General features: G+C 45.6%; 1 protein-coding gene across 3 annotated transcripts in view; it reads left to right on the top strand.

Annotated features, from left to right (window-relative positions):
• Nucleotides 1–18,064, top strand: part of LOC117206020 (histone-lysine N-methyltransferase MECOM-like) — a 56,012-nt gene extending 37,948 nt beyond the window's left edge. For 2 of the 3 annotated variants that reach the window (XM_033444974.1, XM_033444973.1), the window contains exons 4-8: nt 6,972–7,103; nt 8,373–8,499; nt 12,858–12,957; nt 14,770–14,926; nt 15,008–18,064. In XM_033444974.1, coding sequence (XP_033300865.1) covers nt 6,972–7,103; nt 8,373–8,499; nt 12,858–12,957; nt 14,770–14,926; nt 15,008–17,011 — 2,520 coding nt within the window. In that variant the 3' untranslated portion in view covers nt 17,012–18,064. The remainder of the gene's footprint in view (nt 1–6,971; nt 7,104–8,372; nt 8,500–12,857; nt 12,958–14,769; nt 14,927–15,007) is intronic. The other variant, XM_033444975.1, reaches the window with a different exon arrangement.
• The last annotated feature ends 1,099 nt before the right edge of the window (nt 18,065–19,163 follow it).

Below are 19,163 nucleotides of genomic sequence, written 5' to 3'. Positions count from 1 at the left end.
TACAATGGAGACGCGTCGTCGGAATCATCGTCTTCAAAGGATCGCTCCTTGCACGCTGGTTTTCTCGTCCCTCGACCGGCCACCCTTCGAACCACTACGATTTACTACGCTCATTTCTGGACCAAAGGCTAAAAACCTAAAAAGGATCCCTCGATCTTGCGACACACCGAGAGTTTATTAAATTTTCTTTGAAATTCGTTCCTTGTTCGAATCGTTCTCAGTTCAATTTCGTGAATCGTCGAGATAGTTCGTGCCAGTGCAATATCACGAATCGAAAACGTTCTCGAGATACAAACGACAGTTAAAATTTTACGACTTGATAACTAACTCGTTGCCTTCCTGGTTTCTCGTTGTCACCACGTCCTGCTTCGCTCTTCCCCTCGACGTTTCCTTTCTCTCTCTCTCTCTCTCTCTCTCTCCGTCTCTCTCTAGCTCCGGATCTCTTTCTCGGAACAGTGTTTCTACCGTTTGGGTAGTTTCATGGGGTTGATGGTGCTACAGACGCCGGATAAGGTCTCCGCGTGTGTAGGAAGCCGTTCCTCGTTTTCGTCGCGTGAACTTAATTGAACTTGTTCGCCAACTCATAACGAGAAGTCATGCAAGTGCCCTCCTAGTTATAATTTACAGGAAACAATCGACGCCTTTGATGTGCCGCCAATTGTCTGGAATCTGCGAAACTGTTACTCTTTAGGGGTGACCCGGAGCAAAATGAAAACACCTTCTTGAGATTACGTTTATCCAAAGAACGTTTACCGAATCTTTTTACCCCGCGAGTTCGAAATTCGTGTTGTCCATGAAAATGTTTTCGAGGGCGAGCAGAATGCAAAACGGCAGTTTGAATCGCGTTGGATTTTTCGAAATTAGTTTCGGCAAAAATATCGTTGGATATTACCTCCCTGCAAATCGAAATCGGTAATTTTATTCTCCAATGCAACGAAATTTTTAGCTTCATCCATTAAAAAAGTACCGCGTAACGAATCTATCGTTAAACAGCTCGGTATTATTTGCAATATTCATCGACGCACACCAGTCGCTGCATTGAAAATGTAAACTCAATTTCGTAACCATGAATCGACGAGCGATCAATGGCAATTATTGTTTTCCAGTGGCTTGAAAAAAAGGGAAATCGTGTTTCATGGCGACGCGACGCTTTGATCCGCCTGGTCGAATGTTTGATCAGTTCGATGATTTCCAGTCGCCGCGATGGAATTACAAGCCACGATATTGAAACGAACTGATCGTCGCCGAAAGCGAAAATCATCGAACCATCGTACCTGCCGATATTTCCTTCCATCGCGTAATCAGAGATTCGTTCGCGACGATTTAATTCATTGGATTATTGGAATTCGCTGGAAAATTCAAGCTTATCCATAGAACGGTTTCGCACATAGGTCTACTTAGTCCGAGATTGGCAGAATTTGGTACGCGAACGGTTGACAGATTGTGCATACGAGCGCGCAGGCCCCGTCACAATGACCGAACTAATCTGGTCCGGTCCGGGAAGGTAGCCTAAGTTCAATATACACAGGAATACACTGCAGCCTGGAGGCGTTTCATGTATGCCTTCCACCATTGGCTTGCATTAATCACGACGCCGTTGGCAGGCCCGAGCTACACGAGTTCCGGCGTCAACTTAATTGTCCCGCCTGTTTCGCCAGGGATTCATTAATTGGGATGCACTTACATCGACGAACGGCCTACCTCTCTCCAACAACGAGATGTTATGTTGCTCGTTAAATAAAACAGCCTTCTATCGCGCTTGTTCGATGGAAAGGAAAAATATACCGGTAATTTGAAGTGGAAACTCTGACTTCGTCCTTTGAACGTCCGAAACGAAACGGTCAGGAAACGGGCCACGTCGTTAATTTTCGAAACACCAAAGATCATTCGTCAAACGAGGAAACTTCGTTATCTTTCCTTTGGCGGAATTTCTCGAGGAAATACGAGTCGAACGATTTTGGCAAATTTTCTGGCAGGCTAGTCTCTCTAATGATCGATCATATAAGGGGCTGGCAGTGACGCGACTCGGATATAATTTATACCGCTAGATACGCGAAGGGTAGCTTCCCTTAGAAACACGATGGAATACAGAGAGAAAGAGGTTCGGAGTCGGTTCCGTGAACGCGCGTCGGGGGTGGCATCTGCTGCGCGTTAGACACGGGTCGAAGGGCACCGTTTGCTTCGTCATTACTTGCATTACTTTTCCGGCACGAGTCAAGTGGGTCAAGTACGGGAAAATATGTACCTAATCGGGGAGAAAAGTCTGTTCGATCGGCGAACAGCGCATGAATCAGAGAACCGACGTTCTGACATAAAAACCAGGCTTACCTTTTGTCGAGTCGTACTTACGAGTCGTTCTTTAGCGTATTCTGCGTTTAAATGGAAAACTCGATCGTCTTTGTCCGGAAGTGGACGCAGCCGTGCGATTAGACACCGATATCCTAGCGCTTGCGTAACGCGCGCTTTGATTTTACGATTCGCGCTCGTGTGCTTCGTCTCTTTATCGCACGTATGGTTCGTTATCAAAAACGTAATTAAAGTTGGTCCGTCGGTTTGATATCGGCTTCATTCGAATTTCATTCCGTTTGGGAATTCGACCGACCGTCGCGCGAGTTCTCCTCCAACGGCAGCTTCGATACAATAAATTGCTTCTGACAGTCGTGAAAAAAAGGACACGCCGTTGAAACACTCGCGAGAGTTTCTGCAGAAAGTTTCTGCGTGGCAAACGGACGAATCCTCGAACGATCGACAGAAATTAATCGCAGACCAATTAAGGGCGGCAGGAGACTTTGGCAGTCGGCTCGAGTCGTCTACGATCTCCTCGCAGGGGCGAGCTTTAAACTAAGAGGAAATTAAGCAAAGATGTCGCCATGGCTAATGCCGCATTTGGTTGGGGGATTGCGCTGACGCTATACGACGCCTGAAATCGTAAACAGTCCTGTTATTTAGGGGATGATAATTGACCGTTTCAGTCTCCCTGGCGCGCGACGCCCAACGAATTTCTCGAAACTCTGGGAAATTCACCGCTGTGCCGGGGCACACGATGTTTACGAGTCTCTCTTTCGCCCCGGTGTCGACGAGCGGAGGGATGAAAATGGAATTCGATATGCCATTGTTGCGTCACAGGACGATAATGACGGTTCACTGTCGCTGTTGTAATCTACGTGTCGCCCGTGACTCTGATCAACTCGGAAGGATCCGAGGATTCTTGTCATCGACCATTGTCAACTTGTATTTGTGGAATTAGGCGAAGAGTCGTGTGGTGGAAAAATTTTGGTAATATTATACGAGGAAAAGCACGAATGGAAACGTTGCGATGCCTTGAAGTTGCCGAATCAGGAAAGTTGCGAGGTCGATTTTTGAGGAGGGGGCGGACACGCTGTGTCGGCTAAAAGCATTTTTGCGTCGGCCATCACGGTACTATCATATGCTATCGATCCACTTTATTCATAACTTTCGTCCCTCGTTACCACGTCGCACAGGTCTCTCTCTCTCTCTCTCTCTCTCCCCCCCTCTCTCTCTCTCTCATCCCCTTTCTCTGTGGCCGTTATAGTTGTACATTAAAATTACGCGAGGACAACATTTTTCATTTATTTTTACATTCTCGTCCGTTCAACCCGACTTATTTTTCCTTTCACGATTCAAATTAAATACCATCGAGCGTTACACGTTTAACGATATTTCCATCGAGCAACGTTTCACTCGAGCCGAAAGGACATCTTTTAAGAGCTTCGAAAAAGGATCGACGCGAGAAGCTCTGACCTGGGCGTACGGTATTTTAATTCATGAATGGACACGTTCCATGGACGATGTTCCCCACGAAACGCCACCAGATAGAAACGCCGGGTTGGACAGCAAAAGATCGCGATCGTTCCTTCCCTCGTACGACGGCTGATCCTCGAGAAATGTGGAAAACGACGCGGAACCTCGCCGATTATGAGGGTCCATTGAGAGATGAAGATTCACGAAGATCTGGCGCGCTGTCTGACCTCGTCTCCTTTCTCGTGGGGTATTTTCGGTAAAATCCAGCCGACGTGGAAAGATCTTTCGTCGGTTCGGTTTTGTCGAAGGTGTGAGATTACAAAGGGAAAACGAAGAGATCGCATGTTTTGTACGACACGACTGTGTCCTGTGGGCCTCATGCCGGGCGAACGAGGAATCCCCTGACCGTGTGTTCCGCAGAACGACCGAAAGCCTGAGATACATCTTGTCGCCTCTTGTCGCTTGTTCCGATTTCTCGTCCTTTTCTTTCAGCCGGTGCACAGCTTTCTTGCCCGCGCGAACGAACAAATTAGGTTTCGAAGGATTTTCTTGGTGCATAGCTCGAATGGGTCGCTAACGGCTCGAAAATTTAAAGTAAGAAGCAAAGAAATATTCGCGGGCGCACTTTTATAGACATTTCCTTCGTCTATTATACTATTTTTCCACGTTTTCCCTTGCTGTGAAAGTCAACGCCGGTACGTTCAATTATCATCGTTGCCTTCTGCTCGTCGAACTGTGAATATCGCTCGGTGTTTTAGAGGATGCAGGTTCATAGAGAAAAATCAACACGAACACCGGGAATGTAATTAAAATGGTCGCGTATTTCTGCCAATTTTAGCAATTTCGCGGCGACGCGCGGCGTGCCGCTAAAGAAGCTCAAGGAATCATGCAATTATAATTTATTCGCGTGTCGCCCGTCGACTCGCTCGCCCCCCTCCCCTCTCTCTCCTCCTTTCCTCTACTCCTGCTTTCCATTTAACTCGTACTCTCGTTTTTCCTTTGAGCCCAGTTTTCAGCGGCTTTACCGGTGTTCGTCGTTATTGTACAAAGATAATGCGCGGCTCGTAATTAATTCTTTCCGATTCGATAAAAGGAACAATATCTGCAGGCAGCGGTCGTGGAGAACGTCAAAATTTCGAGTATCCCTATTCGTCTTTCCCGGAATGGGTATTTCAGCTTTTAATTTCAAAGAGTTCCGATGTTAATGCGCGTTCCGGTTGCGACGGGAGAACTCTCGGAGCCGCAACCCCTCGTTTGCCGCTGCTTTCTGCGCCACGATTATGGGAATGAACGAGATCCACGGCTAGACAAATCTGTCCTTCGAATTGTTAGCACATGTCCGCGCTCGCCGACAAAGCGAATAGAAATCCTGCTGCGTGCTTTGCCGTCAGCTGAACGGTCACTTTCCGACAACCGCTCGAGTATGATACGAATCACTGCGAAAATAAAATTCAAATCGTGAATGATATTTTAATATTAAATTATCGTAATTATACCTAATCGAATTACAATTTCGTACGAAGAAACGTCAGTGGAAAAACCGAATTTATGAATGGACGCGATGATGTTGCAGTTCGTAGAAAAATTCTCGAGGACCTGAATATGAAGTGGGAATTCTAACAAGTTACTATTTTTCCCGGCAAAAGTGCTCTTTGCTGCACGAGTAAGTAACAAGTTGGCGCATCATGGTGAAAGGTGTTAGCCTGAGATCCTAATCTGTCGCGCTACACAACTAGAAGCCCTATTGTGATGGCTCGTTCGTGCCCATCTTCCAGAAACGCTCCTTACCAGGCCCGGTAGCTAAACTGGCCATTATGAGTGCCGAAAGAATCTTTGCCATCTCGCTCTCCTTTCTTCGCTTTCCTGTCTGCCAAACTGTCCCACTTCTTATTTTAGCATTATAGGGTATTACTAGTCCTACCGTTCCTACCTGAGCTGTGTCCATCAATGATATCCGATGCAACCGACGCGTCCTACGTAATCATTGAAGTCGCCGAAACGGGAAATCGAGCGCGACACGTTGTCGCGAACATTATCATTTAGTTTTACGAATCCTAGAAATTTATATGTCCGTCTTTGCATATCGAACACTCGATATCTTTTAATAACGTACTGATATTTTGGAAAGAATCGCCTTCTTAACGTTAATGTTCAAGCGTGACAGTTAAGAACGTGATGCAGACATACAGAAGCGCCGAGACGTAAATAATTCCGGCAGGCTCATCCCATGTTTTCAGACTTTACACAAGCTACGGATCATTGTCCGTAAGAAACAACCCTTCAAGGCACGGTAACCGTAATTACTTACCTGTAAGGTAGACGCTTATCCACCTGCGAGATTCATTGATTTTTATGGGCACACCTAGTTTTATTCGTGACCGGCAGGTGGTAGGGTAAAACCGACCAACGGACGAACGTCTGTGACGAAACGCTCTTAGATACCTCTGATACGAAAGCATCGAGTACCTCCTTTACTTTTAAGGAAGAAGCTTTGCATCGACGAACTCCTGTGACATTTTTCAGTAATAGACGAATCGTTATATTTGCGATCCATTATCCTTTTGTAAATATAAAAAGATATCTCGGAATTTATATAATAAGGGAAACTCTTTCACTTTTCACTTTTAACGTTAAACGAAACTAAAATTAAATCGCACATTGATAGTGTTAAACGGTTCTTCTAGGAAGGCTACAGACAACGAAGTTCTCGACAGAAGTGTGAAATGTGTTTACAGCGTGAGTCGAGGGTGGGAATTGGTTGGGAAACATATCGAAAGGCGGGCTGTCCAGGGGCGTATCAGGGTGAGACGCTTGGTCGGCCAAGCGTCTCGGAGCGAAGCGTGGTCGCGCGAGACAATTGAAAAAATCACTTGTCTCGCCCTAAAAGTAGGGAGAGTGGAGACCCTAGTGGATGCTGGAACGGCAAGTAACACTGGGTGATGAGAGGGCGATATCCGTGAGCGGTAGTCCGTTAAACGCAATGTCCCGGATCCAAAACATTGCGGTTCGCCTCCGGAAGTTGGCGTTCATACTGTTTTCAGCACGTGCACTGGCCGCATCGTGTTCCCAATAGATATTTATTGGTTCTTAACGATACTCGAATACGATTCTCGTAGTGTCAATACTGACGTCAGGTGCGATGGATGACGTTAAAACAAAAAAGAAAACGTTTCTGTAGTGGTACATTATGGGGAAATGATTTTTTTCAGGTTCGTACAGCTGGAAGTGGAGTCAGGGGATGGTTGGACGCATCCCACGAAACAAATAATTGGTTGAAGTATGTCCGAAGCACTAGCAGTCCGCACACCGTTAATATGCGACACGTGCTTATTGGTGGACAGGTAATAACCGTTAATTAAAAAAAGAAAAATTCGATACATTACAAACATAAAACGTAACGATTGCTCGTTCGGCTTTGCCAGCGGTTTATGTAATGATCGCAAATACCACTCACCACGAACGTTTCCATTTCCGTGCGAGCTTCGACAATTTGTTTTACAAGTCGATAGTAACTTCGCGCGTGGCGTTCGGTATTGACCACTAACGAATTCGATTTCGAACGCAACTGACACTGGATCGACAGTTGCAGTTAATAGGAAGGACTAATTACACGGTGTCAGACGCACTCGTAGTTAATTCTACGTGTGCTAGCGAAACTAATAAAAAAAAACACGCGCCCACACTGCCATGTTTCCGTGACTCGCTAATGAGACGACGATGGAACGGAAACCGCGACCAAGTTTGTAGATTTACGTTTAGATTTGTAACTGCCAAATGCACTACTTCAAAATTTTAACTCTCTTGTTCTTCCGCACGCAACTACGCTAGTCGCCGAGTCGTTGTTTTCAACCACTAGGCCAGCGGTATTCTCTTCAAATAAATAGACGATATACCGTCATGTTCACCATAATCGTATTTATTTCGTGGAAGACAACACGTATCGAGTTTCAACGCAGCAGCGTTTTTACGCATTGAACTATTCAGGAACTTGGAGGATGGTTCTATAAATTGGACAGAGACATTGGAGGTCGCGGTGTCAATTTGAGGTTGATCCTGACCTCCCGTCCTTTGCATTTTCTATCTATGTGAACCATGGCACATGGCGTTGGCTACGTTGTGGGCGCTCCCTAAGCTACGTGTATACAGGGTGTTTAGTTATTAAGTCACCCTACGGGGTCGTTTCGGTGACTTCCTATACGCCCTGTTTGCAATCGCTGTGGGAATGGGGGATGTGACCCGCTCTATCAGAGCCCTACAGAATCGCCGTTGTAATGACTTTTCGGGGACCTTCTGACGATATCATAAAGATCCTTTCATTGCGTTCGACTGTTATGGACTCGCTGAAAAATTTGTACCGCTGAAAACTACGATATTAACGAATAGCGAGGGAATTAGAAATTATTGGAATTTCGATTTGCTGGTTCACTCGACGATTCGCTCTGCGATTTAACCGATCTTTATCCTTTGTAACACGATTCGTAATTGTCGAAGCATCATTTCGATATTGTCATTGAGCGGTACTCGAGATTGTTCGAAGAAGCTCGAGATAATTCGCGATGAAAGGCAACGAAAGAGGGTCGGAAGATTCAAGGAGGTGTCATTGTCCGCAGATGGTGTACGAAGCGGTGCGGGATATAGCGGCGGGTGAAGAGCTGCTTCTCGGTGTTCGAGAACCTCTTCAACTTCAGGATATGCTTGGTGAAAATACTACCGAGGACAGAAGCGATCGAGAGACCGGTGAGTATCAAACGCGCTGCGATCTTGTCGCAAGAAAGGACGCGTGCTATATCGTTTTCTCGTTGCGTTATTGTGGCTGTTACCGTTTTATTAGCCCACGAGACGGTTACTCGGTCGAACAAAAACCGGGCCCGTTAAAAAATTTGCTTTTCCATCGAAGGAGAGATCGATCGCGAGCCAGCGAGTGTTCGCCAACTGACGTGATAACGGAAGCACGGGGCAAGCGAACAGATAATCAAACCCATTAAAATATTCCCAATCGTCGAACATGCGGGGCAAGCTGCCTTTACGACTTTTCGGGCCGATACACATCGTGACTTGCGCGCACTTGTGCGGGATCGCGCGTAAAAGTCGGAATGACAGGAGGCAGGTGTCTTCGGAAAGCGGAATTACCGATCTGATGCGAGGGAGGACAGAGGGTAAATCGTGAATCGTTGATTGCACGAGCTGCTCGTCATGCACCCGTGATTCTGGCGTGATTCACCTGGTCGGCCGTTGCGTATTAACCCCTTTTTATCGTAATAAGCGCTGATTATCGCGAGATAGACGTACTCGTGCCGCGTGTTACTTCGCCTCGAGTCGCTTTAAATTTCAATTTAAATCGTCGTTCACCCAACTGCGCCTCGATTCCTACGGAAAAAGTTGGAAATCCAATAGCGAAAGGGAAACTTTCGTTCTCCACGACCATTTGTCTTCAACTTTCATTAGGTGAAGCGCGAGAAATATATACGAGACATTTGCAAAGAGGGTTGCCACCTAGGTGCCTGACTGCTCGACAATTATCTGGTTGTAACTCCTGCACGATGGTCAGGATTCCGATGACTGCTAGGCAGAGATTAAAGGGGGCTATACGCGACACCCAGATGTCGCGGTAATTAAAAGCGGGATTATTATGAAAGTTGGAGGCGGCGCGGTGTCTACGGTTAATTCGCCGGCGATTTTTCCTCGTAATTTCACCGACTCGTAAACGTCTCCTCCGAGGACAGAAGACACGGAGCGCAGCCGACTCGTTCTTAATTAAATCGGTCTCACCCTCCAGCCAATTAAAATTTCGAAGATTTCAACCCACTTTCTATTCCACTTATAAATCGTCTACGAAGAAGGGGTGGCAGGTTTCTTCGGTTACCAACTCCGTTCTCGATTTCGAGTCAGCCTGACAACTCCCGGAGAGGTTCATTGTAACGTTTTCGACTGACGTTTATTCGCAATTATGCAAGTTTGATCAGAGAATCAAGAATACTACTTCATTTTTTCTTTGATCGTTTCAACGATACGCCATCCCTACGCAAAATCATTCGTGTTCTTCGTGTTTTTTCTCCCCCTTAGGGATCGTAATAAGCTAAAAAAGACTACAGCCTATGAGACATGGAAAAATGTACAACAGAATCGCCGTTAATCCAGCGAAACCATTTTTACGAGAAATCCCTGGCAATCTGGTACGTTCAGCGAGAATAATGATGTCAAACAAACGGCGTACACCCCGTTGCAACCCTTGCAAGGGACATCTCTGCTCCGTCTCCCTTCAGCGGATCATTTCTTTTCACTGGTGCGGAGGGATGCTAAGGGAATCGCTTTAACGCGACTGCATGAGGGTGCGACTATGCATGGAACAGCATTAAAACAGCGATAAGATCTCTTTTATGCGTTTGAAACGTTTGGAAATCAGTTTTTACACGATTCTTCTGTACGATGAAAATACCGATATATCCTGGGAAGCTTTCCGCAAGCATATCCGGTTTTATTTGCGCTTGATTGTTCGCGCCGTCTCTGGCGATCAAAGTAGCTGGATATATTCGCGAACGAAACCGTTCTCGATAGGCAGTTACGCGAACTAATGCTTCGTCGAATGACGAGCGAGGACGTTTTACGTTGGCGAGACAGGCACGACTTTTTGCGACGATTCGGTAAACCACGCTTGCACGAAGCGCGTATCAGGGGGCGTAGATGCAACGGGCTGCGGCAGTTAACGTGAGTTATGGTTTTGATTTTTCGCGGCGCTCAGTTTTTTCCTCTATTACCTAGTGGTGCTTACCCCGCCAATTTTCGTTCCAACCATGAGACGCATCTCTTTTTTTCTCTGGATGGCTCCATTTAAGGTTGTAGATAATTTATGGCCTGGTATTGTCGATTAACGCGCGCATAACCTCGCCTCATGGTCGGTGAAGGAAAAAAAAGAAGGGCACAGCTTAAAAAAAGGGGTATCCGCGCATAAAAGGGCACGCGACGCTGTTTTCGAGGGGGGTGCCACGCGCACGCGGAGGGCGGTGAAAATGGACGACAACCCTATCTGATTCATCGAACTAATGACACGTTCTGCTTGACATTTTACTCGCGTTGCGATACTCGTGCAACGCAGTGCTTGTGGAATTTGCAAATGTGAATTACGATTTCCCTGTTCGAAAATTTTGTTCCGTTAAACCTTCGTGGACAACGCACGCCGACGAATAACGCATTAGCGATGACGAGCTGTTTGTTTTGCTTCGAAGTGTCCGTTATCCCGCTCGAACTCCTCGGGGCCATGTACTTGGTCCTGGTCCGTCACGATGCCACGGAAACATTGATTTCCGTTACTTTTTCCCATGTAACCGCCAACTGACACGGCTGCAGGGGGTATTACCAATGGATCCCACCTGTTGACTTTCAACGACGCGACGTTACATTCCGCCAGGTTTTTTCGTAACGTGCTCGATAGTGATGCATAATACCAAGATTGATCTACACGATACTCATTTTTTGGTGAAAATTTAATATATCTTGCCCCACGACGAATATATCAGAAACGTTTATAATCATCCGACGACAACAGTCGGTTGAATTTGACGAAAAAATATTCCCAATGTTGTTATTTATATTTTCAAATTTTTCCTTCCACGAAACCGTTGACATATTTTTTGTCTCTATCTACTGTCGATCTATGCGATGGTTTTTTGAAAGAGCAGTGCACGACCCTGTTAGCAGATCGCGAGGTCGACCGCATCCTTCATTGTTTAAATTCACGGCGTGCCGCTTCAAATTAGTCGTGGATAGAGGAACGATTAACGTTCTATGGGGGGTTGGCTGCGTGGCGAAGGGCGTAGTTGGTGGCGTAGGGACCGTGCCCGGTTCCCATGAAGGTCCGTTGGGGGCCATCGCTCGACCATATGGTTGGGACAAGTGTAGCGGCAGATTTAAATAACCGTTGGTGGACGGGTATCGTTTCGACTTTGCCATTCGTCCGGCTAATAGTCGATCAACGTACATCGATCGATCAACTATTTCCATATTTTTAATTCGTCTATGTCTAGCTTTGAAATGACGTTAATTACGATTAAATTACGATTTAAAATTGATCTCTATCTTATACTTTTACATTTAAAAGATAACGTATTTAGGCAAGTGAACCAAAAAGGCTAAGTTATTCAACCTATCGACAGATTACACTGCTTATATCGATTTAAAAAGTGTATTTTTTTACTTGCGGAGATTTTAGAAAGAATACGTTACTCTTGCCGTTGGATCGGTCTGAAATCTCCATCATTAAAAATTACACGCTGTCTCGTTCACGGACTCCTGATTTTACCTGCCGTTGCTCTTGTCAGTTGGGGGTGAACAGAGGCCGCAGGGGGCAAACGAGTCTCACCTGTGATTGGTTGGATTCCGACCTCGCTGTTACCAATGGGAAGCGGTCCCCGACACCCCGTTCGCGTTTTCAGTTGCAGAATAACATTCTACCAGCTAACTGGTGCATCATTGTATCCATTGTCTTCGTCGACTGCAGCATCGTGGCCGACTAACGATAGGAGAAGGTACTTGATAGTGATCGTGATGTGTTCTCTCGTGTTAACTTTCTTCTTCGCTCCTTTCACACTCGTCCATCGTATTTAGTTTTGCGTTGATTATTCAAACTTTTGAATGTTTAAAAAGAAATCGTCGTCGATTTTTCAAAATATTCATCGCGATTAAAAATAAAAGGCTGAAAGGGCGACGTTGTAATTGTAATTTTGAGAGTGCAGTGTTTCGACGTTTCTGTTGAAAAACGGAGGAACGCGACGTTTAGGAAAAAATTGTCGCGTCCATAGGATGCTCGTAGACAGGCCGAGTTCTTCCACGGATAGATAAACCGATAGTGCCGGTTTGATTTAATAATTCAGGAACAATCCCGGCGTCCACTTGTCACGCCACTCTCTGCTGGCTCCCCGCGCGCTTCTCGATCACGTAATTCGCCCACACTAGGACGGGTCACGTATCATCGTTCTCGGGGTTGTAATTTATAGAGCCGCAGCCCGTCACAAAGTGGAACGGAATTATGACTTCCAGTCTATCTTCGTTTCTCTTTCTGCAGGGTCGTTTCATGTGTCTTTTCTTTTCTATGCTTGTAGCCTCGCAACACAGCGGAACCGTAGACGAAGATAAAGAAGACGAGGAGGAAGGGGAGACCAGATGCCCTGTCTGCGACAAACCGTTTCAAGATATTGAACTGTAAGTATCTTAAAAAGAAATCATACTTTGATCGTAATAAATTTCAGTAATTTCGTTAGGCAATCGATTCGCTCTTAAAAATAAGATTGCTTGAACAAAATCGTTAAAATTCATATCTTTTCCTCCTCGACCTCCTTGAACCTTTATCAACGAGCAATAGATTTATTATTACGTTTTATGAAGCGAGAAATCACCATAAAGTCGACGATACTAAAGCTTGGTTCATGAAGGATTTATAAATAACTCGTCGTTATACGCTGTTGAAATCAGATCGTCGGGAATTGTCCCCTCTAGCGACACATCGACGACAAATCGCGATCGAGATTGATATATTTTTCGTAACCATCTACTTATATTATCACCTTGAGGATTAATTTTTACATCGATACCAGATACGGACGGTCGTATTTTCATATCTAGCATTAATGCTCGAGAGAAACAACAGAGCGAACTGGTAATCGTAATTTGATATGACGGATAAGTTATTCATTAATCGACAGGAAAATACAGAAACGAGAGGCGCGTTATCCACTCGAAATCTGAGCGTTAGCTGCGCTCCGTTCGAAAAGAGGGGCCCCGAGCACGCGAACCATATCGAGGGTTGCCTTCAGAATTACGATAGCTTTTTCAGGGGCCGACATTGTTTGCGTAGCGCTATTAAACGAAAAGTCAAATACTTAACCGATGCGATCGCCGTATGAAAGCTTGGATTATTTGCCTTCTAATTTCTTCCCACGAGCTTACAAGACCAAAGTAAAAAGGTATTGTCCTAATTACCTTACAGAGGATCGAGTCTTCTAATTAAAAATAAATACTCTTCTTTTCTTAGTATTTGCAATTATGCATTTCCAACGTTATTCCATAAACATTTTTGTTAGGCAACGGTTAGTTTTCGTAATTAAGTTGGCGAAAAGTTTTTCAGTGTTACGTAACCGCAGTTGGTCCAATTTCGGACATCCATTTTGGCCCGTTCCGGCATCTGTTTCCCGGTTTGGCGACAGACCGCAACACCAGCCGCTTCCGTGAGCCTCGGCTCGGCAGAGTCACCTGTTGTAGCACATAAAGTACGCGCGAGATCCGCATTTGGTTGCATCGAGCCACCCCCTTATGCATCATCGAAGGCGTCGCGTGCCCGCAGCTCATCTGGCACAGCGCACCGTCACCGTGAACCTACTATCTCACCACGAATAGGTTTCACGCGACACGTGTGTTCGAGGGTGTAAAATCAATGCCGCCACCACACCATGGCACATCCTGTGACCATAACCCGTGGCCAGCTCGCGACACCCTGCTCTTACAACGAGCGTTGTTCGTGTTGAACCCCGCCATCGCCACCGTTGTCGCGACTCTCTTACTCTCTCTCTCTCTCTCTCTCTCTTTCTTCGTTTCTTTGTGTGTATACGATGACCACCCTCTTCCTTCGGGGGCGTGTGACCGTTATTACGAGAGAGCTTGTCCGCTGGCGCGCTACCGGAGTCACTTAGTCATCATCCTCGACTGCACCGAGCGCAGTCTTCGTCGGTGCGCTGCCCCGGATCGATTATATCTGAGGTTTCTTGTTCGACCCGCTTTGAGATTTCGCCGCGATTACGCTCCAGTTTCCAGGGCTTTTGCCGACAACACAGCGCCGTTCTTCTAGCCGGGCTTGTCATTCTTGAATATTGAATTTAAGAGAGTGGGAAAACTATCGACGATTTGAATCGCTAAATCGACGGAACGAGGATGTGACATATGGTTTAGTGTAGAACTTTAGTGACAGATGTCTGAATAGTGTGATGAATTTCTTAGAGATCCTTGGTGCTTTTCTTTCAGATTGGACAGTCACCTGATAACGTGTCACAGATATCCAGCGGAACAGCATCGCTGCGACAATTGTCCCCGTGCGTACGCTTGGCGACCACTGTTGGTTCGTCATCGTGCGATCGTTCACGGTGATCTCCGCAACTACCCCTGCGAGAACTGTCCGAAGGTAAGCATCACCTTTGACACAAACTTTACAAAACACGACACGTATCTCCTTGAAGTAACATCTTCAAAGTTTCGCTAACAGTCGGACAAACCGCAGGTCTTCACGGACCCGTCGAACCTCCAGCGTCACATCAGGACTCACCACGTGGGCGCGAGAAGCCACGCGTGCACCGAATGCGGAAAGACGTTCGCCACCAGTTCCGGTCTCAAGCAGCATACTCATATTCACAGCAGCGTGAAACCGTTTCAGTGCGAGGTCTGCTTCAAGGCATACACGCAGTTCTCGAACCTATGCCGACACAAACGAATGCACGCTGATTGTCGTATGCAGATCAAATGCGTTAAATGCGGACAGTCCTTCAGCACGGTCACCTCGTTATCAAAGCATAAGCGATTCTGCGATTCGACACCGCCGACCGGTCCACCTGGCGCCATGCCGCAGTTACCAACCCCAGCGCCGAGTCCTTTTCTGGTCTATCCCAGACCTCCGGTCAGTCTCCCAGGAGGTTTGCCTTTCTACCCACCAAGTTTGATGGCACCCTATCCGGGAATTTTCCCGAACGCTCCTAACTTTTTGAACACTCCGCTCTTGTTCCCGCCAAAAGTTGAGGAAGCTGAGAAAAGGAGCGACAGTCCAAAGAAAGAGCGCTTCACCCCGCCGAGAGTACTGCCGCAGCATAGTAAAGTATCTCCATCCACTGCTGAGGAGGCTACCTCCTCGTTCAGACCATCTCCAGCTAGGCCACCTGTCCAGCCAACTCCCGAGAGCGACGACGATCCCTCTAAGAAACGGGAGACCAATAGAAACAACGAGAAAAAGACGGATTCTGAACATGCCCCGGCAATCACGAACGAAGAGACGACGGATCAACCTTTAGATCTGAGAGTCCAAACGAAGAAGCAACGAACGAATTCGAACACCGCAGAGAGAAAGAGTCGTAGCCCGTCACCAACGCCAGCGCCGATGGAAGAAGCACCACCTCCTCCAGATCCTCCAAAACCCGAGGAAGAGACGCCCGTGCCAATGGAGGTCGATTCCAAGGATGTGCCCAACAGCCCGCAGCTGAGAACCAGCCTACCCACGGAACAACCACCTACCACCACACCACCGCACATGGCGTATCCTAGACCGATTCACCCGATGTTGCTGGAGGCCATGTATCGCGGACCAACTAGTTCCTTCCCAGGATTTCCAGGTGGACCACCGCCTCCTGGTAGTGCAACCCCGGAATCCAGACTGCTACCACCGCTACCGCCCTTCGGACCACCGCGTGGGCTTCCTTTTTTAGGGACATTTATGAACGGGCTCAGCGGCGCTAGGCCAGGAGGAGGAGGATTCGACCTGCTTGCCAGGCCGCCGTTGGGACCGTTCCCCGGCGTGAAGCCGTTCCAAGAGGCCGTGATCGCGCCCCATCACCATCATCATCATCATCACGCCCACGGCAAAATGAAAGACCGATATTCCTGCAAGTTCTGCGGAAAGGTGTTCCCCCGATCCGCTAATTTGACCAGACATTTGCGTACACATACCGGTGAACAACCTTACAAATGCAAGTATTGCGAGCGGTCCTTCAGCATCTCCAGTAATCTTCAGCGGCACGTGAGGAATATTCACGACAAACAGAGACCTTTCAAGTGTCCGCTTTGCGAGAGATGCTTTGGCCAACAGACAAATTTAGACAGACATCTGAAGAAACACGAAGCCGACGACGGTAGTGGCGTTGTTTCCGTGGCGGATTCACCGGGAAGCAGCAACGAAAACGAACGAGAGGACACGTACTTCGACGAAATCAGATCGTTCATGGGAAAAGTGACTTATGGTGGCGAGGCTGGCTATGGATTGCCCCCACACCCGGCCTATTTACCTAGTCGACTTCACGAGATGCACGAGTCCAAGATGGAAACGGAATACGACGAAGACGAGGATAGCGAGGAAGGAGTCTCTCCTTTGGATGAAACGGATGGCTTGTCACCCGCAGAGGCTAAAGAATCCACTCCACCACCGCAATACGATCTGAAGCTGAGGGAGAAGCAGGAACTGCTCAACAATAACACGGCCGAGCCTGTCATTGAGATTTCCACATAGCCCATAGGTCGGATAGTTTGAAGAAGATGGAAATTAATCGCGGAAATGCTGTTTTAGTGACGCACATAGAACTGTTACAAAGGTGTTCGTCTTGATGTAACTGTTATAACCGTAGGAAAATTCGATCTATCGTGTTTTCAAGTAACTCGTCGTGAAAAGAGTGTCAGTTTGAGAATTTCGTCGCTGACACCGTGACTTCTTTGAAGTTGAACTTTCTTCGGGGTACGATAAGAAGATGTTAAAGACGCTAAAGAAAAGTGCGTTTATAATAATTCGCAGACATTTTTGGATTCGGTGGGCTTTTATTTTCCAAGTTTCTATTTTCTTTTCTTTTTGCACCGCAAGAGTGAGAATGTAAGAGAGATCGAACGAAATTCACTGTCCTTTCTCATACACGAACAAATACATATACACGTACATACCCACATATACACATATTCACGTTCGTTACGGACAAGCTGTTCAATAGCGTAGTTCCTACAGGCTCGTTTTCATTGTACACGCGCACGTAATTAATAATCGTTCGAACTTTCCCTCTTTTCCCTTCGACGACCTGACTATCGGTCGCTAATCGTAGTATCATTTACTCAAGTTACTGCAAGTTATTTTGCGTCGTGCGAAGCTGTCTAACGCGAAAGGCAGATCCCGATTCGAGTTTCTAAATCTCGATTACCCTCCTTTAATAGTATGTATATTTACACAAGACGATCTAATCGTGCAACGATTCAAAGATATCAGAGCCGGGAGAAGATTAAGCATCGACGTTTTTTTCTTTCTAGAGAGTAGTTCGATGGTTGCAATTCTCGACGGAAGCGAATTCAAGGAACCTCGTGGAGCTCGTGCTCGAATAGGTAGAAAAGTACGTGCATATGTCTGGTGTTAGTCGGCTCGAAGCCAAAGCGACGAGGATGACGATTATTGAAATGAACGTGTAATTAAAAGAGTAACGTTTTATGAGAATCTGTGTACAAATTTCTATTAGGTGATATAACGTTTGTAAAAAAGAAGAAGAATACAGAAGTTCTCCGCGATTTTTAATATATATATACATATATATATTAATCTATATATTTATCTATATATACATATACATATATATATTTATATATATATATAGATAGATATTATACATATGCATATATTATAAATATGCAATCTTATCAATTTATTGTGACATGGGTTACGAGAAGTACTTTATAGAGACGCATAATTGTTACGTTTATTTCACTGGATAATAAATAAGCGGATCGCGCGTGTTTTCATCCTGTTCTCGATGTTTAAGAATGATGCTCGTGAATGTTCAACGAAACACACATTTGAATTTTGTACAGGCGTAGGCGTGTACGGAATCGCAAAGAGAAAGAAAAAATAAAGTTATTTCCCTTCTTTTCTTTTGATCATTCCCAGGCAATGTTTGTGAATAGCGTTTTGATAATGGCGTTGACAACATAGGAAGTTATTTTGTTTTTTCACGTAAAAGTTTACGAATACATGCTCTACATATCTCTTCTTCTCTCATCCTTTTCTCTAATAGACGATAACAAACTTACAGTTTGATTAAGCATACTTACGTCGATCATACTAATTAAGAACGATTATATTATGAATCTATCTATACATATTGTATAAAAGCATCCTGTAACTTCATTATAATTACTATTAAAATATTACACTTCAAATATGATGATTACTATTAATTACCTCATCATTAATTACCCAACACCTCTGTCTATAAAAATTCGTAGTATAGGATACAAGTATGTAAATGTACAAATATATAAGTGTTTATTGCAGAATTATTTGATAGAATGCTCACATTTTCTCGGAAATTATTTATCTATACATACAGGTACCATTTATCGAGAGAAAAGTAAAACATTCAAATTATTTTAGATATTTAATCGAAGATTTTCATACTTTATCAATCGACAAAATTTCTATATAACGTACTATTTCAATTTCGCGCGCATGCCAAAGCTGCTCGCCCGAAAGAAGAAAGTGGTTCTTTAGCCAATTAGAAAGCAGCTACGCGTCGCCTTGCGCGGGACGTCATTTACCTGTCGAAAATCGCGGCGTTCAGACATGTTACTCAGCGTGAGGTAAAGTGCTTAGTACAATTTTGTTACTTTTGTTACTTTTTGAAAACTTTTTA

The sequence above is a fragment of the Bombus bifarius genome, unplaced genomic scaffold, assembly GCF_011952205.1.
Source record: "Bombus bifarius isolate JDL3187 unplaced genomic scaffold, Bbif_JDL3187 scf7180000007996, whole genome shotgun sequence".
Lineage (NCBI taxonomy): Eukaryota > Metazoa > Arthropoda > Insecta > Hymenoptera > Apidae > Bombus > Bombus bifarius.
The sequence above is the reverse complement of the archived record's forward strand: the minus strand, read 5'-3'. Positions and strand labels throughout refer to the sequence as shown.